Source organism: Cyrtonyx montezumae, unplaced genomic scaffold (genome assembly GCF_038088225.1).
Source record: "Cyrtonyx montezumae isolate F1298 unplaced genomic scaffold, pur_monq_1.0 scaffold_2, whole genome shotgun sequence".
NCBI lineage: Eukaryota > Metazoa > Chordata > Aves > Galliformes > Odontophoridae > Cyrtonyx > Cyrtonyx montezumae.
Genome location: NW_027071936.1, coordinates 59,698,543 through 59,725,649, shown reverse-complemented (window position 1 = coordinate 59,725,649; position 27,107 = coordinate 59,698,543). Strand labels below are relative to the sequence as shown.

At 37.5% G+C, this 27,107-nt stretch overlaps 1 protein-coding gene across 1 annotated transcript in view; it reads left to right on the top strand.

Moving 5' to 3' along the window:
- The window catches only part of DOK7 (docking protein 7), a 59,028-nt gene extending 38,002 nt beyond the window's left edge, over positions 1-21,026 (top strand). Inside the window, exons 8-12 of the mRNA XM_065735840.1 lie at positions 9,680-9,722; positions 15,180-15,245; positions 16,274-16,345; positions 18,774-18,920; positions 20,302-21,026. Of these exons, the coding sequence (XP_065591912.1) occupies positions 9,680-9,722; positions 15,180-15,245; positions 16,274-16,345; positions 18,774-18,920; positions 20,302-20,438 (465 nt within the window). The 3' untranslated portion in view covers positions 20,439-21,026. The remainder of the gene's footprint in view (positions 1-9,679; positions 9,723-15,179; positions 15,246-16,273; positions 16,346-18,773; positions 18,921-20,301) is intronic.
- Positions 21,027-27,107: the final 6,081 nt, after the last annotated feature.

The window sequence follows — 27,107 nt, the reverse complement described above, 5'->3', positions numbered from 1 at the left end:
TTCCTGCAACTTTTATAATAACTGAAGTTAATGTTCTGCTAATCAAGAGCTGTTTAACAAGCATAATTGTGCTAAGTTAGAATACTTTTCTGTACAGTTGTGTAATAACTACTGTTTTCATTGAAATACGTTAAATGTTTTTTTTATGTGAGTTGGTTTAAGTACATCCTATTTCCTCTTCAGGGAAGGAATCATACTGTGTAAAGAAATGAATTGTTTGAAGTTTTCTTTGTCTCTTCAGATTTAAATTTGCCATAAAGCGCTCTTTTCAAACATCTGAATCCATTTGTGTGTACACATGAGTGTGTCTCTCCCTGCTAATGGTTGCCCTTTAAATTTATTTTAATCTCTCCAGGCTCCCTGCTAAACTGCACTTTTGCATTGACCTAAAATCTTGATATGGGCTGCAGGACTCTGTTATTTCTGGGATGTGCTGTTCTAAGAACATGTAAGGAAATACTTGTCATTTGTCATGACTTCCTAACTCCACAAGTATTTCTGTGCTACTGAGGTCTTCAGGGGTGGTACTGTTAATCTCTTGAACTTCAAAATAGAGAAGGAATGGATCATGAGAGGTGCTGCATCTGGTCCTACACTTTGTCTCTTCTGTTTCTTCCACATGTGGAGTGAGAAGAGTGAGATGCAGACAGCCTGCTGCTAATTGTCTGCACAGTAAACTCTGCTCTTACTCATACCTAATTTGTCCCTATCTGAGCCTTATTTTCAGAGGTACAGTAGCTTCGTCTGAGTCTCTGCCTTGAGTGGATTTTATGGATCTGCTGTACAAGAAAGCTCAGGCCAGCAGATGTGGGGAAATTAAGTGTATTTTAAATATGAATGCTCTTGTGGTAGTGAAATGCTACCATCTGTTGGAAATTAGAGTATCTGGAGTATAAACTGGAATACAGGGAAGTGAAAACTGTTCGTGTGTGTGATTTTCTTTCCATTGTTCTTGATGGAACTTTGGAATTGTCAAACTCTATTTAAAAACATATGTTTGGTGTAAATAGAAAATTTTTTAACCCGAGCTATAAGGACTGAACTTAAAACAGTCTCCTTCATGTTAAGACATAGCAGTAGGCATAGGTGGCTGCAATTTTACTGTCCTTCAGTAAGAATACCAATCTATAGCCCCCTGTAATCAATGTTAATTTTTTTTATTGCTCATAAAAATCTACCTTATTCATAAAATCTTTGGTACTTTTGAAAGAAAAATACATCCTGTTTATTTATTTATTTGTTTATTTACTTTTGCATGGCTGAAGTTGCTGTGTATGCTATTCAATGGCATTATGAAAAACAGAACTCATCTTCATGAATGGCTAAAAAACAATGCTGTGGGTTGCGTTGCTGAACCTTCAACAGTTAGAACAAATGCATATTTTAACTCTTCTGCTTAATCATTGCAGCTGGATTCTCTGTATGCACTTTAGGAGAGGTGGCTTGACTAATGAGGCTGACTGAGCAAGGCTCTGAGAAGGGGAAAAGGGAATAGAAAGTTATCGTGAAAACCTTCCTAAAAAGTGGACAGCACTATCCTGAATTAGGAAATCTCCCCAGTGTCGTATGCTTAAAAATAAATCATTTCCATAACATTCCAGAATAGATCTGCTACTGTGAAGCACCACAGCTCAGATGAATCAGGGAGAAGGCAATGTACATGATTTTTATTGCCTGGAGGAACTGACTATTGATTTGGCCCCAGGAATACATGATATGCTGAATTTAACGCTACATCAGGAGGAGTACGTGCCCTGGGTCTTAAACCTGAATGTTTCTTAAGAGAACTATCATAACTGGAGAAAAAGAAGTGACATTTCTGAACTTGAGTCTATTTGATGGGTTTGTTTTAACGGCAATTGTGTAAAGAGCCTTTCATGTCCTGAATGTCACAGCGATTTTGATTCATCTGGTGAAAAATGAGAGAATGAAGGCTGATGTTAATAGAATTTTATTCTGTATGTAGTGTTAGTTCTTAGGTGTATGTGTTCGAAGTTCTGAAATCAGGAGATGCTATGCCCCATTTGTCTTGTTTGACGAATATACCCCATGACATTTGCATATGGTCTTTTTATTTCTTGTGAAGGATTGGTTTTAGTTCCTGCCTTCTAACTCCTGCATCAATTCAAGGCATGTTTCTCAAATACAGTGAACTAAAATTAGTCTCTGAGGCAATCTGCTGTGTCTGGCTTAGCCATTTCTTCTGTTTGGCTGGATCCCTCAGCCTAGTTGTGGCTTCTGTTGGGGAAGTCCTCTGTCGTGAACTGGGTGTGAAAAGTGCCCCAACGTTTTGGTGCTATGAGTTCTGTCAGGAAGCTTAGATGAGATCTTCTGTTCAGGAATGCTCATAATATTAACATCTGGCTCTTTGTTGGAGCGGCTTTTATTGATCCACCTTGAGGACTTGACTAGTGTCTCTCTCTGCAGCTTTTCACTGTACATTGTAGTACCTTCATGGGACAATTAAGTGCTTCCACTTGTATTGAAGTCGGTGCTTCTGATTTTCCCATGTGGTTAAAGAGGATAGATGCTCAAATTCATAGAGGTATTCAGTTATCTGATCTGAAATGGAACCATCACGACTTTTTTTTTTTTTGTTTTTCTTGTGGCACTTCAAACTTTGTGAGATTAGTTAAAAGAAAAAAAGAGTAAGACTAAAGACTTAAAATCTGTGTTTGTGGGAGGTGCTAGGAATTTCTTTGTTTCTAACATCATTGATTTAGGGCATTTCTCTGTAACCACGAGTACTGGAGACTGTTTAGCTGGTTCTAGTGCTTTGACTGTTTATGCTGGTTCAGTGCTGTGTGCTTTCAGATTTTGTTGTCTGCTGGGGTGACCTATATGGGTATGGGCCAGCTATTCCTGCTCCTGATTATTATTATTTTAATTTTTGGCCTAGACCAGAAGTATGCAGGCTTGACTTTTAGCAGCGCCTAGAAACAGATACAAACTTTACTGATGTTTATATGTATTGGGTGGTATTGCATAGCTGTCTCCTATAGCAACCTGTCGAAACATTTTTTTGCATAACAAGATATGTTTGTGATGTTAAAAGGAAGTTATTTATGATGAAAAATGAAGCTCCTTACTGCTAAGGAATTGACAGATTTACAGTTGCTCATGCTGTCTTGACTTTACCCACACGTATGTTTCTCTAGGGTAGTGAATGAGACAGATGTCCCAGTGTAAAAAAAAAACAAAAAAACAGTAAAACAGTGTGTGACCATGTAATTGCATTGCATTTCAGTTCTGAACCATTCTGGTGTAACTCTTTGGTACAGAGTAATCCGGAGTCCATTTCTGAAAAGCAAAAGACAGTAACAAATCATATTACTTGTTGCTGTGTCAGCTCTTTCATGTTCATATATTATCAGTAGCAAGTCATTAAAGTGGATGCTTTAGTGCTACAGCCAAGACTCCTACCATCTGAGTTTTGGATTATGACTACTAGATGGAAATGACTTCCCTTTTAAGGTGTTAGCTGGACCCAGGTACTTTGGCCTTGGTGATGCCTATGACAGAAGGCTCAGGCCAGCCATCTTTCCTTTCTCTACCTAAAGTGAGCAGAATATGGTGAAGTGAAGAGTTCCTTTTATTTTCAGAGCTCTAGGATGATGCTGGTGGTCATATTTTGGCAAATTGCTTACGGCTGTGAGGAAGCCCATGGCAAGAAGAACAAAAGCATACATAACTGGCGTAGAATCATAGAATATCCCTAATTGGAAGGGGCCCATAAGGACCATCGAGTCCAACTCTTGGCTCCACATAGTACAACCCGAAATCAGACCGTATGTCTGAGAGCATTGTCCAGACAGTTGAACTCTGGCAAGCTTTGTGCTGTGATCACTGCCATGGAGAGACTGTTCCAGAGTCCAACCACAGTCTTGTGAAGAATCTCCTCCCAATATCCACCCTGCAACTTCCTTGTCATAGCTTCATGCCATTCTCTCAGGTCTATGGTAGTTTGGGCATGGTAGTTCGAAGTCACCACTGAGGTGTTTCTCTATCAAAATAAGAGAAGAACAGCTCACAAATCTGGACAGGAACTAAACAATACTTTAAATTCTTTCTCATCTCTTTGTTTAAAGAATACCCACAACTTGTAGCTTAGTTGAGCTGTATTTAATCTGTGGGTTTTGGAAAGTGTGTTTTAATGTGACACTTGGCTTGCCAGTGCCACTGAAATCATCAGCTTCATGCTTCAGAAAATAGCTGATGTTTGGGTTTTACTGAGCAAACTGAGATGTTTCTGAACTGACTTCAGCAATCTTTCTGTTAGTTGGCAATTGGCTTGTGACAAATGAAGCTGAGTAATCACATGTTTGTGGCTGGAATTGGAGCCCAGCACCTGAAGCATACCATGGCCAGGAGTTTCTGCTTCATTTGGAGTTGTTACAAAAGATTACGAAAATATAATAGTTTTGTATTGCTTGGTCCAAACCTGATCAACTGCTGGACACTGTGAATCAGTGAATCAGGCATTTATAGGTTGCTCCACGTGTCTGTATTTGTTGACCTTTCCTGGGAACTTTTTTTCCCTGTGTCATCCTGGGCATTCCAGCTTTTAACTTCTCTGTGGCTTTGCTCCAAGAATGTCATAGCTTTTAATCCTTATGATAAGTATACATTAACTGTCACTTTTACTATGAACTGGTTTCTTTTTGCTGAAGTACCTGAGCTTTGCAGAACTTTGGACATATATATATATTTTTTTTTTTTCTTCCCAAAAGCAGTGTATTTTTGTGATGCTGATTTCAAAATCTTCCTTCAGGATTTCCCATTGAATCCTTTGTGAAGCTGCACACCATTCAAGATGCTGCAGTCATAAACTATATAATATAAACATAATATGCTGCCTCCCTTTACTTACAAACCAGGGATTCTGATGAAGAGCTATCAGCTATGTATAGCAGGCATGAGAATATTTTCTTGTTGTTAGAGAAATCAACTTTTTTTTCTCTTTTCAGAGTTCATCATCATCTTAATGGTCTTCAGTTGAATAACTCAGTGTTTTGCATATCCTTGATATTGCACAGTGGCTTTAAAAACAGAGGAGAGAGAGGATAGAAGAATCTAGATCATATTTTTGCTGATAATTAAGAAGCTGACCAGTTTTGCAGTGCAACTCCTCCATTAATAAGTGTTTTTTTGATATGTATAGTGCAAATAGTTGCTCCTATTGCTGATTCCTCTTTCAGAAAAAGAAGCTTCGACCCTCTGATCTCTGTTGAGCCTTTCTGAGAATCCAGGGTGGGCCAAACCTTCATGCATATGATAAGACAAATGCAGATGACACCTGAAAGACAGCACGTATAGCTCTTGCTAGGTACAGAATTATGAAGCTATATAAAAAATATGGAAATAAAGTTTTTCTTTCGGCTCATCTACAAAGATACACTAAGAGAATGACATAAGCTGTGACTGATGAGGTGTGTCTGAAATGTTGACAGTAATCAGGCAAATGGCATTTAATTCTTCTTGCCAGTGATGGAAAACCCCACGTCAATATTATAATCTAGAGAAGCTGATATACTCTTTCTTGGAAGTGTTTTATTTATTTAAAATTTATTTATTTGTTGTCAGCTGTGTTTAAAAATCTGAAAGAAGAATGTTTTGGTTCTTTGAAAGTAAATGTTTTATACCTTCAGAGCAGTAAGAGGAGGAATTAGCCTCAAAAAGTTTACCTTTAGGAAGAAAGATGAATGTATTGCTTTTCATATGGGACAGAATTTGTGTCTGGTAATTTTTCTTTAAATGAGGACTGATTTGGTAAGCTAAGTATTTCATTGAATTTAAAGTAAATAGAATAAGCTAAAACTGATAAAAATGAAAAGGAAAAGAAAAAAAATTATCATATGCAGGAAAAAAATATCCTTTTTTATTGTAAAAATAATTATGTAGCATGATGGTTGTTTGCAAACAGACATAAATAAATGCTAAAGCTTAGTTTCTGTTTAAGGTAACAGAGCTAATATATGAATAATGATCCAGCATGTCAAACCAGTGCTTCTCCTAACATCCATCACTGAACCTTACCCAAGAGGTCTGGAAACAGAACATAAAAAATGAATGTCATCTGACAGCAGCCAGATCACTACCAGAGTTAAAATAGCCCTGGACATGTAGTTCACGATGTGCGATATACAAGTGGGAGATATCCACTTACTGTGGGTGTTGTAGTGGTGAGGTTGTTTGAACTAACAGCCATGCATCACATATTTCAACACTCAGCTCTCAGGCCACAGATTAAAGTAAATAAAAAATAATGGTAATCTGCATTAGAGACGTGTTTAACAAATTATAATTAGCAGCAAATGTGTGGGATTTAAATACATCATCAGTTACTGTCTGAATATAATACCAGCCATGACAAAAGAATATTATAGGAGTGAAGTCACTTATTTTCTTCTTTGCCCTAACGATAGTTTGAGATCTGTATTGCACTTTGCATTTGAAAGCCACTTGTTTACATTGGTCCATTATGCCGCAATAATTTAAAGCTGACAAATGCATTTTTGTCTTAGGTATACATCATTAGAAAAGCTTTAAAGTCACTGATCTCACTCTTTCTAGTGATTTTCCTCAGCAGTAGTCACTGTAAGAGAAGTCTCTCTTTTAAAGGATCATAGCGGGAGGACTCATAGTTGCAGAAATTACAGAATAAATGTAGTGAAATGAAAATGAAAATAATGATTTCGTAGTCTGAAAAATCACTTGAAAACACAATACTAATTTTATTTTATCATCTCTGACTTGTTTATATATAGTTATACTTGATTCTTCTATTTATTTGTTGTCTTCCATCTATTCTCTGTAATTCCAATGGTATTTTATCAGTGTCCCATATCTGATGTAATTTCACAAATCTAACTTCTGCTTGCTTTTTTCGTTAGGTATCATATAATCTCCTAATAATGGCTTTGAAAGTATTGTGATTTTTTTTTTCTGTCCAACTTTAACAGGCTTTCTAATCTTAGCCATCTGACCTGTACTTTTTAATGAAAAATTATTTAGAATTTGTTTTGTAAGACTAACTAGGATTTCAAGCTATAAAATAAGGCTCCATTGTTGATCAAACTTGTGCATACGTTGGCAATGAGATATCCATTTAATTTTGGTTATTTCCATGCAGAATAAACAGAAAATGATGGTTTAAATTCTGTGATGACATTTGAGACATTCAGCATTGGAAAGCTTCTTAATCCTTCTGTAAAAAAAACAGAAGTGCTATACTTGTGCAACGTTGGGGGAGGATAAAAGAGCTGAACTTAATTTGTGGATAAACCAAGTAGTTATGATCTGGATTTATGTGAGGAGCAGTGCTGTTCATCAAGCAGTAGCTGATGCTGCAAATAATAGCTTCACTGGAAATTAAGAAAACCAGACATAGTAAAAGTATTCAGCTTAATATGATGTTTATGTGCATCACTGCTGCTTTGAAGATCTCTAATGTTGAAAGAAGAACTCCTGTCTGGAAGTTGCATATAAATAAAGAATCCAAATGCTTTCTGTTTTAAAGAACTTTCAACTTCCTTTTAGGTTTTCTGCCTTCTGTCCTTAATTTCTAGCCCTGCTTTGTCATAATTTGGGATACTCTAGTCTGCAATGCATTTATGGAAAAAAAATTATATATATATTTTCGGTCTTGCTATTTAGTTTCATGCATCAAGCACTATCTCTGAATGACAGAAAAGCTGCACCAATTCTAGAGTTATAAGAGAGGAAGATGAAAACATTTTCTCCATCCTCAATTTTTGATTGAGCCCGTGCAGTAGCATGGATTTCCACCCCTCTAATCTTGTCAGTTACAAAAACAAAATACAACAAGCCCTTTATTTTTAAAACAAAATAAAGTTACCTGAATGTAATGAGGTCCTTCCTCATTAGTAAGGTTTACATTTTATGCATTTTGACACTGCAGTCTGCCACTTTCAATTCCATTAGTTGGGCTAGCAGCTATTAGCTTTGGGGCAGCATATTCTGCTTTTAAATCCGCAATCATGAAGTCAAGGAAGTTTTTTTACATTCACATGTCCCTAATAAATTATTGGAAGAAGGAGAAATGCACTTTTAAAGTCTGTTGTTTGCTTAAATATACAAGGTATCACTCATAAGGGGTTCTGTAGTCCTCTGTACTTTGCCTGTGTAGATAATTATGCATTTTTCCCCCACTGAAATCCACATCTTCTGCAGTGGAACACAGTAACCACAGAAACAAATAACATCTACTATGGTTAAACAAATTATATATGTAAAAAAGCATATATATATATATATATATATATATATATATGCGTGTGTGTATATATATGTTTTTAAATAAGACACTATGGATTTTTTTTGTTTCAAAAATGGAATCTTGTCTGTTTCTGTTTCCCTCCACCCCTTCCTTCTATGCTGTGCAGTTGCTCGTATTCAGTGTCTTTTTTAAGCATAAAGCTAAAAAAAGTCTCGATAAATACTGAAACTGGAGTTTCCATGTTTGCAATAGGATCATGACGGTCTGATGTGTGTTAATCCCCTGTTCAAAGTTGTTTTGTGTTGAGTGTTTCAAGACTGAATTTTAGAACTATACACCCAATGGTCTAACAAAGCTCTTCCAGTGTATATTTTGTCTGAAAAGAAAAGATTACAGTGATTATTTAATGTTTTCCATGTCATGCAAGTTCCATGAAAGCCAAAATTGTCATTCCACTTACTTTAACTGGAGCTGGATCCAGTTGCTAACTGACAGTTCTTCTATGTTATATTTATAGTTTCTGAAAATTAGGAAGCAGCTCAGCAAAATAGAGAGTGAAGTAGTAAACAAAAGGAAGTTTAAAAATAATCAAAATGCCATCAAGAAAATAATTTCCGATAAAAAATAATACACCGCTATTTGAAAGCAGCCACAGAGATTATTCACAGAAAATGTGATGCCTGGGTTGCTTCAGTGCTTACATTTTTCTCAGGTATTCCTGTGAATTTCTTTTCCTTCCATTTTGCTGCTCAGTGTCACCTTGTTCTGGATTGAGCAATGTGTAATGTAATAAATGTTACATCTCCATACATTTGCCTTAAGAAAATATTGTGCAGGAATTATTATGACTTGAACTTTATAATACGTAAATCTATTTTGTTTCCTATTAAAAAATTGAGGGAGTTAATGCAGTGTCTATATAGAGGTGCTTATACATCTTGAGTACTTCTCAAAAGCTTCCATTTCTCAGGAAAGCATAGGAAAAAAGAGTTCAGAGGTCACAGTAGGTCTGTATATTTAGATGAGGAAAATTGCTGTCAGGTATTAGCATAAAATGGAGTTTTACTTCTGTGCAATTGAACAACATTATGGCTCACTTCTGGTAGCTGTATAGTGTTTTTGTTCACTTCAAAGTTCAGAAGATGCATTTAATAAATAAAAAAGAATTGATTGTGGTGACAAATCATTGCTTTTACTATGAGCCCAGAAATAAGAGAGATCTTGGCAACATGGGGATCAGCAGCACAGAGCAGGCTGACCTCACAGCCTACTCTGATGTTGTAGTCCAGGAATGGCTTTGGAGCTATCTGGAGATCAAAATGTCACTGTTCCTGATCATCTGTGAACGACAGAATGTGTTTGGGGAGAATACTGGCCTGCATATTTTGTTTCTCATTCTAAAATCTTATGTTTTTTTTTTTTTTTTTTTTTTTTTTTTAGGGATCAGCAGTATTACAGTCTGGAGTCTTACCAGCTCTACCAGGTAGGAACCACTTAATTTACTTTGTTAATATAAATTGATGCTTAAGTCTCAAATGATGATGAACAAAACAATGTGCTCAAGGAAGAAGGACTAGAGACTATACTGAGAAGTATGTGCTTGTGGTTGGTTTTGCTGCTGCAATTTGTGAGACTGGCATTTATGAAGTACATTGTAATCTGTAGTGCCTTTGATTGCAAAGATTAATACATTTGAATATTTCCTTCCTTTTATAATCTAAAGAGGCTCAAATTCATGACTTGATAACGACACTGATATTGTGCTTTTTCTATTTATGTTCTCAAAAACATTGTTCTTTTTAGTCTATATGAATACCAAGGACAAACTTGATTTGTATTTACAATGTAGATGTAGTTTTCTAAATAGCACAAAAATTCAGAAGTGCATTCTTACTAGAGAAAACATGGAGCTGCTTCTCTCATGTCAATAGAAACTCTCATTAACAGACATGGAAACTGAATATCTGGCCTTGAAAGATTATTTGGGCAAAGGTAAAGCACTGATCATCTTTGCATTGTAAATCTCCCTATCAGTAGAATGTATTGGTCGTTTGGAGTTTGCTGTCTCATTTAGCCTGACTGCTCTGGTCACTTTTGTATCACTATTTTACTTCACAGATAACACTTCACACGCCTTTAACTATGCTCTACTTTATATACTGTGCTCACCTCATTCCTTTGGGATGTCTGCACAGAAATGTTGTCTAGTGTCTTAGACATCCTTATATTCTTTACCTCTTCTCTTGATAATTTAGTATTCACTTAATTTATCAGGTATGCTGTTCCTAATAGGAAAACATTTTGTGTTTGCATTCCTTTATGAAGCAAAAAAAAAAATAAAATGTTTGGAAAATTCAGAAAAAAATTGTAGATGATTGCTGCTTGTGGAGCAAATCCAGTAAGATACCTAGGATCAGGAGATGTCTCTAAGGGAGGTCATAAGTAGTTCTACTCCTTGGTCTTAGCAGGAGTAAATCCAAAAGCGTGTAGCAGATCTTGTTCCTAGTTATTCCACTCGAGTCAGTGGAATTTCTGTTGATTTCTAGAGGTCTAAATAGGGGCACAAATTGTATCATTACCTCTGATGTTCTCTTTACGTCTAATAACTCGAGATTTAGTCCTCTAATCAACTCAATGAGACCAGATGAATTCTTATGATGGAAGTGAGTGTAAGTAGAGTGGGACCTGGTTCTATAGCAGTGTGTGGTGGGTATATTTCTACATGAATTTCAGTGGCAAACTAAGTGTTGGTGCAAACGTTACTTGAAAAAATTGGTCTTATGCTGTTCATGCAGATGAAGGAGTTAGCTTTTTTGTTAAATCATTCAAACAGTCTGGAAATGCAACTAGAGAATATATTTTAGTATTAAAAGAAAGGGAATACACTATATTGGTAAAAATTTGGGTGGGTTTTCATGTTTGGTATACTGCAAAATCCTAATACTTGTATTTACTATAAAATGCCTTAGACACATACAGCATCTAAAGCAAGTGGCTGAAGTTCTTAGCCATATTTTTGAGGTTTTCATCTCTCAGTCTCTTCAGCTACGTGATTCTTTGATTACGTATTTCTACTTCATTCTTTAATACTAAACTGTTCTTCACAGTGCAGAATAAACCCACGTTTTCTCTGTCTCATTTTTATTATCTTCAGATTTTCCATTTGGGAGTATTGTTTGTAGATATGTGAGCACTTCAAGTAGAATTAATCATTGTATCACAAAGCTCTGAAAATGCAGTAACCCTTCAATTCCTTGCACATACTGAAAGGTCCCTCGGTGCCAAGCGGTAATTCAAACAGTTTTGCTGGACTAAAGGAGCAGCATTAGAACTTTTCTGTTTCTCTATGCTGCTGCTTTAATTCAGATTTATGGATAACACAGAAGCATACTGATTTCAGGTAATTGCTTTCAAAATCAGGCTTGATAGCAAGCTACGCCTACTAATGTGCATAATTTTACAGTGACCTGACACAGTAAGGTTGTTTGCTACTGTACCAATATGCTTAGTCGCAAATACTTTTTATTTTTACCACAGAAATGATTGTGTTCATTTTTCTTTTTCATTCAAATACGACATGCAAATGCAAACTCACCTCATTGGGTGCTCTATATGCCCCCTGTTCTGTTTAACAATTTTTGCTTTTGAATGCTTCAATTCTGTATCAACAAATGGAGTTAGTCATGATCAATTGTTTGAGTGTTTTTCAGTTTATTGCTAGTGGGTGTAGGTGGTAATGTTATCTTTCTATTGTTAGTTATATGTTCTGAGCAATCAACTAAGCAACTTCAAAGAAACTTATCTAGTTCTAATGGCAAGCTGAAAAAAGTATTTGTGAATACTGTAGCATTTTAAAACCCAGGTGAAACATCTGTAGTGGGAACTCTGATCCGTCTGTGCTTCTGCACTGCAGGCTCTGACATTACAAAAATCAAGAGCTGAATGGAAAAATAAGAAATAAAGAAACATCCTCTGTTGGAAGCAATGTACTTGAATATCATTAAGTTTTGCAACTCTTAAATTTTAGATTTCTTTTTTCTTTCCTTTTTTTTTTTTTTTTGGCTGTGTAGTTTGAGAAGGATGTGGCCCATACTGTATTGGTTCCTATTGCTTGGGTTGGAAATAATTTATAATTAAAAAAAATTTAGAGGATACATGTCATCAGTGCTTCAGAGGTATGAAGACAAAGTTCACAGTGATACCACTGTTGAGTCAGTAAAGCATGCTATACAGTTTCCACCATAACTAAGCTATAGGTCACAGGGCTAAATATTGGCGAGTGATCCATATGCTGCTGGCTCATCCTCTGGGCTGAGTAGATCCAGCAGGTTCCTGTTTCCTGTTGTAGGGTGACTTGATGACATTTGCGTGTTCTGTGACCTACACTATAAAGGCAGAGAGACTGGGCAGTAAGAGGCAATTGCTTGGATATTATGTGTGTGTTCTGTGTAAGAGTAGGTGACAAGATTTGAAAACATACCTGCATGGGCTTGGGTTATTACGTGTATTCCAGCTTCCCTCATTTGTATTCTTTTCCATGGCTGTTTCTAGTGGTGCATGTGCTGAAAACTGAGATTATCGAAGAGTGGGCATAAAGAAGTGCATATGCACTTAGAAATACATTTCAAAAAGTTTGAGCTCCATCAGTTTTTTGAGTTTAATAGTAGGTAGGAATGAAAGAAATTCTGTAAGGAAACACTGTATTTCCATTTTGTCACATTTCGAAGATTGTCTTCCTTTTATACACTGAAGAAAGTAGAATGCAATTCAATTTCTTGATGAACTGTTTGGTTTTAACAAAGATCTTAGCAAGACAACCACACAGGGAAGGGCAAAAGTTTGTTCTTAAGAATCCCTTATAAGATGAAAACTGACGGAAGAGAATGTCAGTCTCCTGCTGCATGCTTTGTATGTTCAGAAAGGTGCCTTCTTACCTTCTTCCATTCCTGTAAGTGTTATCCTAGGATAGGGATAAGGATAAGGCCAGTATATATGGTCACTATGAAGAAGGAGGAAGAAAATACATTGATCTCTGTTGATACGTAATGCATTTAGAAGCTTCACAGAAATTCCATGAGGGATTTGACTATGTAAATATTTATTTGCCTGATATGAAAATGAGGACAAAGCAATACTTCAAAGCCTGAAGCACTGTCATGGTTGTTTTAAAGCAACTCCATAGGGGAAGATTTCTACTTGACCCTAAATGGACTGGAATCTTTTATGGCTATAAATTTACTTCCCCCTCACCTGTTTTTCACAGCTCCTACAAACATTGGTTCAAAATCACGATTTCCTGTAGAATTATTTCTATTGAATTACTTAATATTTTTGAGGGGAAAAAAATAATCAGTTTTGTGATGTAACTGCATTTAGTGTAAAGCTGCAGTTGTCTTTTCAAAGTAAGGTGGAACTTTAAATTTTATAAAGCATGTTCTGGAGTCCCTCATAATGTAGGAATGGGATTCTCTTGAGTTGGGAAGTATAAAAAAGCTGTCTAGTTTGGGGTGTCACGCTTCTTCATCCTGTTTTTGCGTTTATTTATATTAGCAGTCTTTTTAATGGCAGGAAAAAAAGTTTTTGATGTTAAAGATTTCACCAGGATACATAAAGGTTCTAAAGTCTGATCTCATTTTTTGAAATACAGTTTTCTCCATATGACACACTCGGTCACTCTTGTAACCTTGGATTACACTAAATATGCTGTTATAATATATATATAAAACAAACAAACAAAAAAAGGTTTTAATTCAGTTATGCACTTTTGAGGTGTTTGCTATTTTTTAATCTATCATCTTCATCAAGTGAAATTATCTATTTTGTTTACATTTATTTAATAAAAGTGTAGGAATAATTTTACAAGCATAAGAATTACAAAACATTTTTATGGGTATATCATTTATGCAGGAACGAAGTTGAGAAAGTACCATTTTCTTTTTGTTCCTAGATCGTGTAGATTTCTTAGGTAATAGAGGCTGCTATTTATCATACAAAATTTCTTTGTGTTACATATGAATTATGTTAATTTTTGGTTGCTATTTTAAAAACAATTTGCAAAGAAGTGTCTCACCTGCTCAAAGACTATTCATCAGTTTGGAAGACAGTGTTAATTTTATACTGATCTCAAGTTCCTAGCAGCTCTTGGTACAGCTGCCCTGTCACCAGTGGCTGGGTTGCTCATAAGCAGAACCTCCTACTTTATTTCTGTTAAGTATCACTTATTTGCACAAGAAGTTCCCATGAAATTATTCATGTCAGGAAGTAAATGCCATTTATTTTGATTAAGGTGCCCATTGTAAGAATGAGAAATTCAGGGCCAGCTAATGATAATGCTAACTGAGAAGTATAATGCTGTTTAATTTACCTGTTGCATAAAGAAGGGATATATGGACTTGTACACACTTAATGCAGTTTGTCTCAGTTTGTACATTTCCAAGTTTCCAGCTCATCTGTCCTTAAACTTCCTTACCTAGAGCTATTTGGAGAATTTCATGCTGATCTGAATAGAGCAGAGGAAAGAAGAACGACTGTGCTATCTGATATGTTCTTGGTAAAGCTTTCTTGGCTGTAATGCTTAGAACAGTATTTCACAAGAACCAGCTGTGACCCGGATTCAAACCCTACTGAAGCTAGATTCTTCATCACTGGACAGTGGACTACTGAAGTGTAGTACAGTTCTTTTCTTTAACAGGTTTTGGATCCAGTCTGATAAGAATTTAATGACAGCTTTGAATTCTTGCAGAGAGATCTTGACAAATTAGAGGGTTGAACAATTACCAACTGCATGAAGTTTTACAAGAGCAAGTGCCAGACTTACAGTACTTATGGTAATTTTTCTTGACGTTTCAGAAACATTTACTAAGAATGCTGATGCACAGCAGATATCTAACAATAGCAGCAGGTATTTAGATTTAATATGAATATCTCTCTTTGGAAACAGGTGCTTCTTCTGTCATGGCAGCTTCTGGGTCTCTGAAACTTCATAGAGGGCACAGTCTCCAAGCTGGTAGGCATGATTGGTTATGAAGTATATGTGTGCATTTAAATTTGAGTTTATTTAGACTTAAAATATTTTAAAATTCAGGAAATGTTACTGTATGATTTGATTTCCTTTTTCTACAGTTAGATATCTTTGGGCTTCTTGCGATGCAGGGTTTTGTTAGCAAGACATTGACAGATGGGATAAGTTTGAAGAGGCAGTGACAGATAAGTGTCAGAACATTGGCAGTAATCTTATTCACAGCAGCATAATGCTGCCAGTACTTTAACAAAGGATACCTACCAAAAAAACCCCACCTTAGGTCATGAGAAATCCCGAACCCTAGCAATGAGAAGGTGGGGAAACAAACAGCATATTTAAAGATAGTTCATGGTAATGGAGGAAAGAACATCTGCAGATGAAATTTTGAGTGTTTTTTATTCAAAATTAATACCATTGTATTCGTATTAAAGACACAGTGTCTTAGCTTGCCTTACATGAAACTGGGCTAGAGTCCATGTTCATGTTGGAACCGGGGAATCTTTTTTCATCTTAGTGCTCTGGAAGCACCAGTGATGTTGCATGACTTAACTTCTTGCAGGGATTTGCACTTGAAATGCAAAGTTGTCCTTGCAAGGGATAGTTTAATTGCTTTCTACAGTGCTTTGTCAGAAAGTATCCATCATGCTGGAGGTGGAATTTTAACAGGAGTCTTCCAAATGCTCCCAAGATCACCCACCCACTTCTTCCTGATTCATGCGTTCAAGACTGTGATGCTCCCACGTTGATGTATAGCAAAACACACTGTTGACTTTAGTGCCCTTCTGAGTGTATATCCGTAAAAATGGCCAAGTTTATTTACTTGCTCTCATTAAAAAAATGCTGATATCACCACCACAGAAAAGTCAACAATAGCTACTTTCTGAGATTTTTTTAATTTCAGTATGATTGTTTAGATTAGCAGAACATTGCTCGAAAGCAGAAAAATCATATCCTTTGTCTACGTTGTGCACATTGCTGAATTCTAAGCTGTGGATGGTGTTCCTGTACTGTAGGTCCTAAAGGTGGCTATGAGATGCTGACACTTCCTGCAGAACCTGGAACTCCTACTAGCCTTGAGGAATCTGGTGAGTAAAGGTCTTTGAGACCAGTTGCATCACAGGAAGATAATTTCTGCTTTTTTTTTTCTTTACCATGTGAATATCTTCTAAATGTTGATTTTTTTTTTTGAAGTGATGATCATTGCAGACGTTAGTTTTACAAATATGTTCAGACTCTTGAACACTCATATGCATATACAGACGCGTATATACCACAGCGCTGTTTATAGTGTTTTCTTTTGATGAACAACAAATGCTGAAAGACTGAAACATCCCTTTCAAATACACATATTTCTCCTCTTCCAAATCGTTCCTCTCTTTTCCTTTCCTCGCCTTCCCCCTCGCTCTGATTCTTTTAAATACCACTTAATTTCTTATTTTCTCCTTCTCATTTCTAGTTTAATCATCTATTTTGTTTCTACCTTTTCCTCTCTTTCTCCCCACACATTCTTCTGCCATTTCTTTCAGAATGTCTTCAAACTGTAACTGCAAATTCTTGTCTTTTTTTCCTTCTAAATTCTCCCTTCATAATAGTCACAAATCCTGCACAAATCCTGGTCTTCTGAACCTTCTCGTAAGGACTTTCTACCAGGAAGGTCTACAGAAAACAACTTCTTTGTCCATGGCACTCTGTGTGTGCCTTATTTCCTTAGTAAGAGATGTTGACTGTCTCATGCTATTCAAATAAACCCTTTTCTTCAAACAAAGGTAAGCCAGTATTTCATTTTTAATGAAATATTTTTATTGGATGAAAAAATGAAAAGCCAAGTTTCTGTAAAACAGCTCAGACAAAACTCCAGGAGGCATTTTCTTCACTTCAATTTCTCTGCACTCAGGCTCTATGGGGTTCTCTTTATAATCCTTAGCACTCAAAAACTGTGTAGTTTATGTTTCTTTATTTCACACTGGATTTTAAGTTTACATTTGAGATGAACTTCCTAAATGAAAGTCATTAAGAGTCCATTCATAATAGCTGATAAACCACACGTAATCATCTTATTACCACTTCTTCAATTCAATACATATTTTAAGTGATGACTGTCTTTGCTTTGGCACAGTATCTTCTGTTTCCCCATGACAACTATTTTTCCACCAGTTTACTCAGATATATATAAATATTCAGTCATGGGATTATTTTATTCTGGAGAAAGCTGGCTTTAGTCATTGACCTTAAAAAAGTTTAAAAAATCATTCCTTCTTCCCAAAGATAATTTGCTTCTTGCTGAAGATAGATGTGGAAGAAAGAAAATTAGAAATCCTTTTTTTCTTTCTTTTTTTTTTTTTCCTGAATGAATTAAACAAACATTTAAAAGAAAACCAAAATGAAAGGAGTGATAGTATGTATGCAATAACAATCGGACTAGAGAAGGTCTTGCTAAGTCATCCAATAGATAATAAAGTCTTCTTTAAGACAGAATTACTTCATAGAGAACTGTTTCCTGGTTGATGTTAGTCAATCTCCTTTTCAGAAAGTTCTAGATGTTGAAATTCTTCAGGTTCTCTGAGATTTCCTTTGATGCTTTGTGCTCCTTACTATTAGAAAGGTTTTCCTACATCTAATTACTTTTTTCCTGAAATGTAAGTCTTCTATTAGATGAGATATTGCCACTTGTAGTACCTCCCCAACAGGGGCAGGCTGAGAGAGCTGGGGCTCTTCAGTCTGGAGAAAAGAAGGCTTTTTATGAAGGCATCTAGAAACAGATGGGGGGAAAATGGCTTTATATTGGAAGAGGGTATATTTAAACTAGGAAGAAATTATTTACTGTGAGGGTGGTGATATGCTGGAACAGGTTGTCCAGCGAAGTTGTGAATGTCCCCTCCCTGGAAACACTGAAGGCCAGGCTGGATGGGGCTTCAAGCAACCTGATCTAGTGGAAGGTATTCCTGCCAATAGGAGGGGAGTAGGAACTAAATGATCTTAAAGGTCCCTTCCAAGCCAAACCATTCTAAGATTTTTGTCCGCATTGTCTGCACGAGCTTGCCTTCCCCAAGCATTAAGCAGTGTTCAGACTGTTTTTGTGAATTTCTGAACTTCTAGTGATTTTGTTCACTTTCTTCTGGATGCTAAAATAGTCCACATCTTCCTGGGACAGATCATTTCATGTAAAGCTTTACTTCCAAATGCTTTCAGCTCCAACTCAGGTTAATAGTGTTGCATATAGTATATCTATTTGAGAATTTCTGTCTAGTGTTTGCTCTCTGTCACAAGATGAGATCACTAACGATGGCCTGTGGTCTTCTGCACAGACTCTAACTTGATCAGTCTCTGAAGATGATTTCTGTAGAAACCTCAGACTTCCCATGTCCTATTTAGGATTGAAGAATGCACCATTTTGTAAGCTGAGATGTTACTGCTGAATGTTTGCTTTCAGAATGTTTGACAGAACTGTGTGTTTTATGAAATGGTTCATTGGTTCATTGCAAACAGTGTCTGTAATAACGTTACTTATTTCAGAAGGGGCTGTAGGTTATTCAGCTGATGTCCCAGATCGACCACACAGTGAGACAGCCACCTATGTTAATATTCCTGTCAGTCCTACTTCCAAAAAACAACTTCATTACATGGAACTGGAACTTCAAGAAGCCACCACAAACATAAGAGGTAAGGAAGCCTACATGACTACCTAAACAGTGGCGGGTACAGCATTATAAATTGTATGTGGTATGGAAAATCTTAATTTCTCACCTGCCCATAGACTCTGGCTAACAGAGGAAGTCGTACCCCTGTATGTTTGTGAGTTAATTCTTGTAATTGTCAACTCTTCTGGAAAAGATTTATAAGTAGCAGAGTTTGTACATGAGCTCCTTCTGAAGTGAATGTTTCTGTGTCTCTGGAGTCTGACAGAGTAATTTCCTTCTCATTCTCAGGGTTTTCACTGCATGCACTAGGACTATACTTGCTTAACTTTTCTATCTATGATTCAGCAAAAGGGTCATGGGCGTAAGTGTACAGGGTTTGCTCCTAAAGTTATTAAAACGTTGCCTCTGGAGCCATGTGGCAAATGTGTAAGAATATAAATGGTGTTTTCTGTCTGCTTTCCATGAGGGCTGCAGGAAAGCAGAACCATTTGATTATAACTCCCTGCCCACCCCATTTCTTTTTCTGGATATGGGTATTTTTCTTGTAATGCTTGTCTTGGAGAATTAGCACACAGATGTGAATAATTGCTACCACATACAGTCAGCTACAGGTTCATTCCTCCTTACAGAAAACTCCTAACCAGGATTTGGCATTCAATTCCACACAATTGCTATTGAGAGATCTTCCATTTTATCCCTTTATTTTACTTATTTATTTAGAGTTGTTCAGTGCTATTGACTTTAGGTAAGTAATTCTAAGCTTCTCCCAGACTTTAATGTAGATCTCTGTATAACACTCTGTTGACATATGGAAGCCATGTTTTATCTTCGTTTTAATGACAGTGAACCAAGGCGTTAAGAATGAAGAGCCTTGCTTCCATAAAAATGACATAAATTTTGCTGTATGCCTAACAACAACCCGTGCTCAAGTTGTATAACTTAGGAGGTGCTCCTAATGATCGTAAATATTATAATTTTTCATATTAAACTTTTTACTTCTTCCAGAGTGGTATACCTGCACATACACAAATCTGCTCTGCTCCTAAACAAATAGAGCAACTTTTATCTACCTTATTGCCAATTATCAGATTAAATTGTCATTTTGTTCAATTTTGTCTTCTACTGGGAGAAGCAGGAGAGGAGATTGAAACCTGGAGCAGAAATACAAGCCATTCAGGTGCATATTTGAAGAAAATCAGATACCTAAAACAAGTAGATAACAAAGCTTGTGAGGTTTTTTGTTGTACTTATCTTACTTCCTTTACAGAACTTACTTTAATATCAGGCAAAGATGACCTAAGAAATCTAAGGAAGAGGTATAGCAATAGCTTCAGCCTGGGTCAGTTTTACCTCAGATTGCATGAAGGGTGTAGATTACTATATGATTTAATTTGTTATTTCAGGGAGTGGATCATCCCGATATGCACAGATTGACATTACAGCCACCGAGACAGCCCACAAAGTGGGAACACAGCATGCACAGTGCCGGGAGGAACGCTTGCAGGAGCTGGAGCAGAAGAAGAAAGGAGCTCAGCAGTGACTTTTCTGTGACAGAACTTCTGCTCACCATAAATTGGTACTAATTTGAATTCCAAAAGATTCACATTTATTTGAAAAAATCCAAAGCTGCCATTGCATATTGCATTTATACCAGATTCATTCCAATATTTTGATTCCTAATTGGAAAGCTGGTAATGTGAGGGGTGTGTGTGCATTCTTTCTTCTTCTTTCTTTCTTTCTTTTTTTTTTTTTTAATTTTGGTTCTAAATTCCTTTTATTTTTCATATGCAATAGATGTAAGCTACCTTTTTCTATACGTCTAAAGTCATTTAAGAACCTGGAACAGATTCCAGTGCTTATTAAATGGTGGCATTTTGTTTAAAGAATTTGAATGTGTGCTGGTAAGGGGATGTGAGTGTGTGTGGTATGTGTTCACATATGTTTGCATGTGTGCATATGTATGTTTGTATGTAAGCACGCATTACAGATAAAATATATGTATATGTCTGAGTGTATAAATTATGTAAAGCCTTTATTAATGTATTAATGAAATCTTATGAAAGCTAGAAAACTCAGTGCCTGATTGTTTGCAGGCATGGTTTTGTTCAATTCATACGCTCATTTATGGACATAGAACTTAATTACTCCTAGATAAAGTTAACTATACCTCACCAATCTTTGGCTAAAATTGCTCAGCTTTAAATGTTGCAGTCTTAGGGGTGCATACAGTCAAGAGCACACACACATACAAATTGTTTTATTTAATTCTGCCTAAAGACATAAGTAATTTGTAGTGATGTTTTTGGTGCTTCTGTTCTTAAAAGCCCTGTGTTAGACACCATGGGCTTTGATTTCATAGTTGCTGTGTACCTGTAATCTTTATCAATTCTTATCACATGGAATTTAACATACATAGTGACAAAATCAGATCTTGGGTTTCTCACATAGAATAGTTTAAAATGAAGTTATTCAAAATAAACAGTTGCATTTGAACTTTGAGTTCTTTATTGATATCTCCAAAACTATGCCTGATGTAACAGCATAAAATTTGGGTCATCCATGTTGACATGAATATTTTTTGAATGATTCTCTGCTATATGTAAGTAGCATCAAATCAGTCCTGGGTTAGAGCAAAATATCTTCCAAGATGTTTTTGAGGCAGAATTTGACCTATGAACTTACTTGATTGCAGCCTCAATAGTAATGTAAAAGATTGGAAATCTCTCAAATAAAAAAAAATGCATTTGAGAGGTGATAATTGCCATTGTCATCTTTTCTGTACTAAGACATCCTTTCCTATTTATTACCCTAGCTTATCTCTGAAGGGAAGAATAAATATTTCTTATGAGACTCGTTTTAAAATATTTTCTTATTATTTCACAAAAATGTTACAGTGTTCTACTCTATAAACACACATTCAATACAAAGGGAGTAGCATGAACTTTTTTACTGGACCTGAAGCTCCTTGGGACCAGGTTCCATTGTGATTTCTCCACTGTGTATCTTGCAGGGAAGTAGCTTCTGTGATGTGTTTATTTATATTTCATAATTAAAATGAGTAATGCTAGCCTGGTGCACTGACATGCAGTGTTCTCCAGTTCCATTTGTTGCTTGGTCTCTGTTTCTGAGATATATTCTGATACTGGAATACCAAGTTGGGATTTCAGAAGGCCAGTATTTAGATGTGAGTAGTGGATTACCTTGTGCTATACCATAGCTTCTGTGTCAGTGCAGAACTGTTTTCTTGATGAAGTTCCTTTCTACCTACTGTGGCGTTAGGATGTGTGGCAACAGGATGGAGAAATGCCCCAATTCAGTCTCCAAGCCACTGGCCTTGATCTCTCATGTGCACAGAGCTGAGCCTTTCACCTGCATGGACTCAGCCTTTAGCAAACCATACACAGGACCATGCTTGTAAGTGTTGCAGTATCATGATAGGTCATGAACTGCAATATTTCTATTGTAAAAGAATGTATTTACAAGGAAAACATACCATGTGGGTTCTCTGCAAAGGGCTGCCTTTCTGTACGTTGCTTTGAACTGCTAGCACTGGGATTTTTCAGCATGAACGGAGAATTCATGCAATGATGCTGCTGTCAGACTGCTACTGGCCTTACAAGAGGGGTTGTAATGTTAAAAATGTCTTCCAGGTTCAACGGGGGAGTGAGTCTACACCTGATTCTCTGTGTGCATTTATTTACTTAGCTAAGTCTTAGTAACTCTGGCTAGGATTAGCTAGATGGCTGGATATAGATTTATATTTATAGTCCTGTTAATGTTAACATAAATAGCTTCACAAGTGAAGTAATTTAATTTTGATGCATCTATTTCTCTTCTTGTATTTAGCTTGAATAAGTTAGATAGGAAAGATGACTTTGGCTTGTTTTTTAAATTCAGTTGTTATTCTCACGCAGGAAATTGCAAAATGCTGAGAAGGCTGAAGGAGCAAGTCAAGCCTTACAGTGGCATCTGTTAAAAACTGATGGCTTGCTTTTTATAGTATCTTTCAGCCACCCCCCCCATGGAGCTATAAGTTTGATACTTCTGTTGAAAACATTACAGTTCTATCATTTGAACAGCAGGAGCTCAGAAATGCAAAACCTTTTTTGTCTGAGTAAATAATGTGCCTTCAATTTCCAGTGACCAGCTGGGGCAAAAGAAAGTCAAGCTACAATCCTATGAGTAGCCTTGTGCTTACCACGTAGCTTTCATGGGTTAACTCTAGTCACAGAATCTTAGAATGGCTTGGGTTGGGAAATCCTCCAGTTCAGGTGGTTGCCCCCACCAGATCAGACGACCCAGGACTTGGCCTTGGCACCTTCAACTCCAGTAATGCAGTTAATATATGAGTAGTTAGGGGTTTACTCACACATCTTGCATAACTTGCATAAGTGATTGTTATAAGAAGAAAAGAGCTTTTGGTCATAAATGTGACTTGTAACTGGCACAAACAAAGGCTTTGGTCATCTCTAATTTAGTGTTCTTCTGTTAGTGAGCCCTTGCAAGGAGAATGTGAATTAACTATCAGAAGGACAAAATGATGTTGGTCTGGGATGTTCTTGAAGTACTTCAATGTGCCAGAAGTGCCAGTCTGGGCACAGTGCTCTCAGGCATGACTTGCTGTCAGCAAGTGAAGTGCATAGCAGCTCAGTCTGAACAAGCCTATACATACCATGGGTGAACTCTCCACCTTGCATCCGTTTTGCACGTCTGCATGCAGTGTGCGTGCCTCTTCACTTCCATTGACCTTCTCCGTAGGTTGCTGCCAAATGTACGTACTGCTGCAGTGGGTTTTTATTGTGTTACTTGTAAGCTATTACAGTACATTTTTATATGGATAATGGATTTTTTCCAAGTCAAAAAGTGCTGCAGGAGATAAGGCCAAGGTTTGAAGGCGCTTACTTGCCGAAAAAAAGGCAAATAGTTATCAGAGTTTTGATAGTACTGTGTTATTGGTGAAATGCCAGTTTGTGTCTGTAGGTATCTAAATGTGCATGACAATCAGTTGTTTTTAGCAAATAGTTTGGAAAAAATCCTCATCTTCCTCTCTGCCACAGGGTTAAACAAAACAATTTTAATTATTGTAGCTTGGAAAGTTGTACTCAAATTTAAATTATGAGTGATTACATTGTTATTTAAACAGTGCAGGAACATGTGTGCTCCAGTAAGTACCTTTTCCAGTTTGTTGGGGATAACATACAGATCCTTTGCTAAAATGACCACAAGAAGAATAGAGATGTTTAGATTTCCAGCTGCTGATTTCTGTTACAATTCGGCATTTTTTCCAGATGACATTATTATGTTTATGCATCCTTTCTTTTCTTTGGGAAGATCCTCAGCTATCGTTCAGCCAGTTACACAGACATTGCTTTGCAATTGAGATTGAAGGGAAGTGTTAATTTAACATCGTGCAGCAAAGAGACCAAACAGAAAAAAGATGGAAGACTTAGAAGTTATTGAATGAAAATTTGTAAGGACTAGCTATGTAAACATACCCTTTTTGCAGTGTAGATGGGTAGAATTAGGGACATGGTTTGGTGTGATGGTTTGGTGGCTGGACTAAGTGACCTCAGTGGTCTTTTCCAACCTTAATGTTTCTACGATCCTATAATTAAAGTGTCATTAAAAAAAAATTAGATTTTCTTTTTTAGATGTGTACAGTTTTATGCTTTCCTTGAAAGCCTTTAGGCAGTCTCACACTGAAGCTTAGGCCAGTGATGATCAAGGGGGTACAGATTAAAAACAGTTCTTCTGTGGACTATCTTTGAAAGTCTGGCACATAAGTGACTACAAAATACATGTAACTCACATCCTGCATTGTAATGCAGTAAGTGGTTTATAATGCAGTGGGCAGGTTTAGGAAAGTGCAGGTGACAAGTAAACTTTGAATCTGGTAAGAACTTCAGAGTGAGGGAAAATTAACTTAAAATTTACTTGCTTTTATAGATTTTTCTGCATCAGAGCATCTAGAAATAATTCAAATTTATTATCTCACTGTGTACACAGAGGCGTATGTAACATCACCGCTTTACTGAAATAGTAAGTGTCAATTTATCTGAAGAATTTGCAGTGGGGGGTGGGATCAGAAAGCAGATTTAGCATGACAGTAATTTATCTCTACATTACATTATATTGCTGTTAATTCCTTTAAAAAAAAAATAAATCCTAGCACCTGCTATTGTATAAGTTAAAATTTACTCATCTGTAGGCTGAGCTGGCAATTTAAGGGTAGCTCAACACACAGAACATAGAGGAGGCTGTGCTCTATGTTCTGAAAACTGGCCTTTGGATGCCAGAGTTTTATTATGTAAGGAGTTGCTCAGATTCATCCCACACCAATGTCTGTCTCTATTACTGCTGAAGGGTGAACCCTGTGCAGTGCCATTTGCCGGTGCACGTACTTGGTCCTCTTACAAGAGACGTTTAGCAGCACTGGCCACAAATCCATAAGCACAGGAACAAATCGTGGGGAATTTGACAGAGAAGTAAGTAGGTGTCAGAAGCGAGCTGGAAAGCAGCAGTTCATAGGTTCATAGGTTCATAATGTTGGAAAGGACCTTCAAGATCATCTAGTCCAACCATCCTCCTATCACTATCCCTACCCAACTACTAAATCAAATCCCTTAGCACCTCATCTAAATGCTTCTTAAACAGCGCTAGGGATGGTGCCTCAACCACCTCCCTAGGCAGGCCATTCCAGTGCCTGACCACTCTTTCAGAAAAGAAATGCTTCCTCAGGTCTAATCTAAATCTTCCCCGGCGCAACTTGTGGCCATTCCCCCTCGTCCTGTCGTTATTTATCAGGGAGAAGAGGCCCACCCCCTCCTCACCACAACCTCCCTTCAGGAAGTGGTAGAGTGCAATAAGGTCTCCTCTGAGCCTCCTCTTCTCCAGACTAAACAATCCCAGCTCCTTCAGCCGCTCCTCATAAGACTTGTGCTCCAGACCCCTCACCAGTTTTGTTGCCCTTCTCTGAACACGCTCCAGGGCCTCAATGTCCTTCTTGTAGTGAGGGGCCCAAAACTGAACACAGTACTCGAGGTGTGGCCGCACCAGAGCTGAGTACAGGGGGATGATCACCTCCCTGCTCCTGCTGGCTACACTATTTCTAATACAGGCCAGGATGCTGTTGGCCTTCTTGGCCACCTGGGCACACTGCTGGCTCATGTTAAGCCAAGCATCAACCAACACCCCCAGGTCCTTTTCCTCTCTACATTCTTCAAGCCATTCTGACCCAAGCCTATAGCATTGCATGGGGTTATTGTGGCCAAAGTGCAGGACCCGGCACTTGGTCTTATTGAACCTCATCCCATTGAGCTCAGCCCAGCTGTTCAGCCTATCCAAGTTCTTCGCTGGTGAGTGTACTGGTGGCAGGAGGAGGGAGCAGCTGAAGATTGTTTTGGTCTGTAACATGTGGTTACTGGACCTGGTTTTTGCTGCAGTACCCCCTTTTGTTCTCAAACACAAGATCTACCACACTCCTTAGCAGGAATGGAGTAGAAGCTGAGGGGTGGTTAAATCCCAGACCAGCTTGCTGCCCACGTGGCACTGCGCGTCCTGTTGTCCCTGCAGCAGCTCTGTGAATGGTTCAATATGTACTGGTTTGGTCTTTGGGAAGAGTTAGCCTCAGTGTCTGGCTCTTCTCCTCCTGGCTTGGCACTAAGTTGGACCTACTGCTGTGATCAGATGTGTCAGTGCAGTTTACAATAGCTGGGAGACTTCCTAGAGTGGGAACAGGGCTGCTGGAAGTGCAGGAAGTAGCTTTAATGAAGTTTTGCTGCCTCTGTGCTTTTTGAAGTACATGTATGATGCCAGAGACCATCAGTGATAGCTGAGAGTGCGTTTTCTGCTCTAATGAGATACGAAGCGCCAGGCAGTCTGATTCGCTGCCACAGCATGTAGCACGTGTATTTCTGGCCAAACCCTGTTTCACACTGACAAAATTTGACATGTTCGAGATTCTCTACCTGTCTGGGGAGCTGTCAAGATGCAAGTTATGGCCTGTAGCCACATATTCAGTTTGGGCTTTCACAGGAGACCCATTGCTATGTGGACAGGATATTTACCCTGAGCAGCACAGAAGAGCTGGAAGCAAGCAGTTAAAATTAAACTTGGTGGCCAAGCAGCAAGGCTGCCAGTGTGGGAATAAAGCCTGAGCTACCCCTGCGCTCAGTCTCTACTGCAAAGTGGTAAGTGCTTGAAGCTGAGT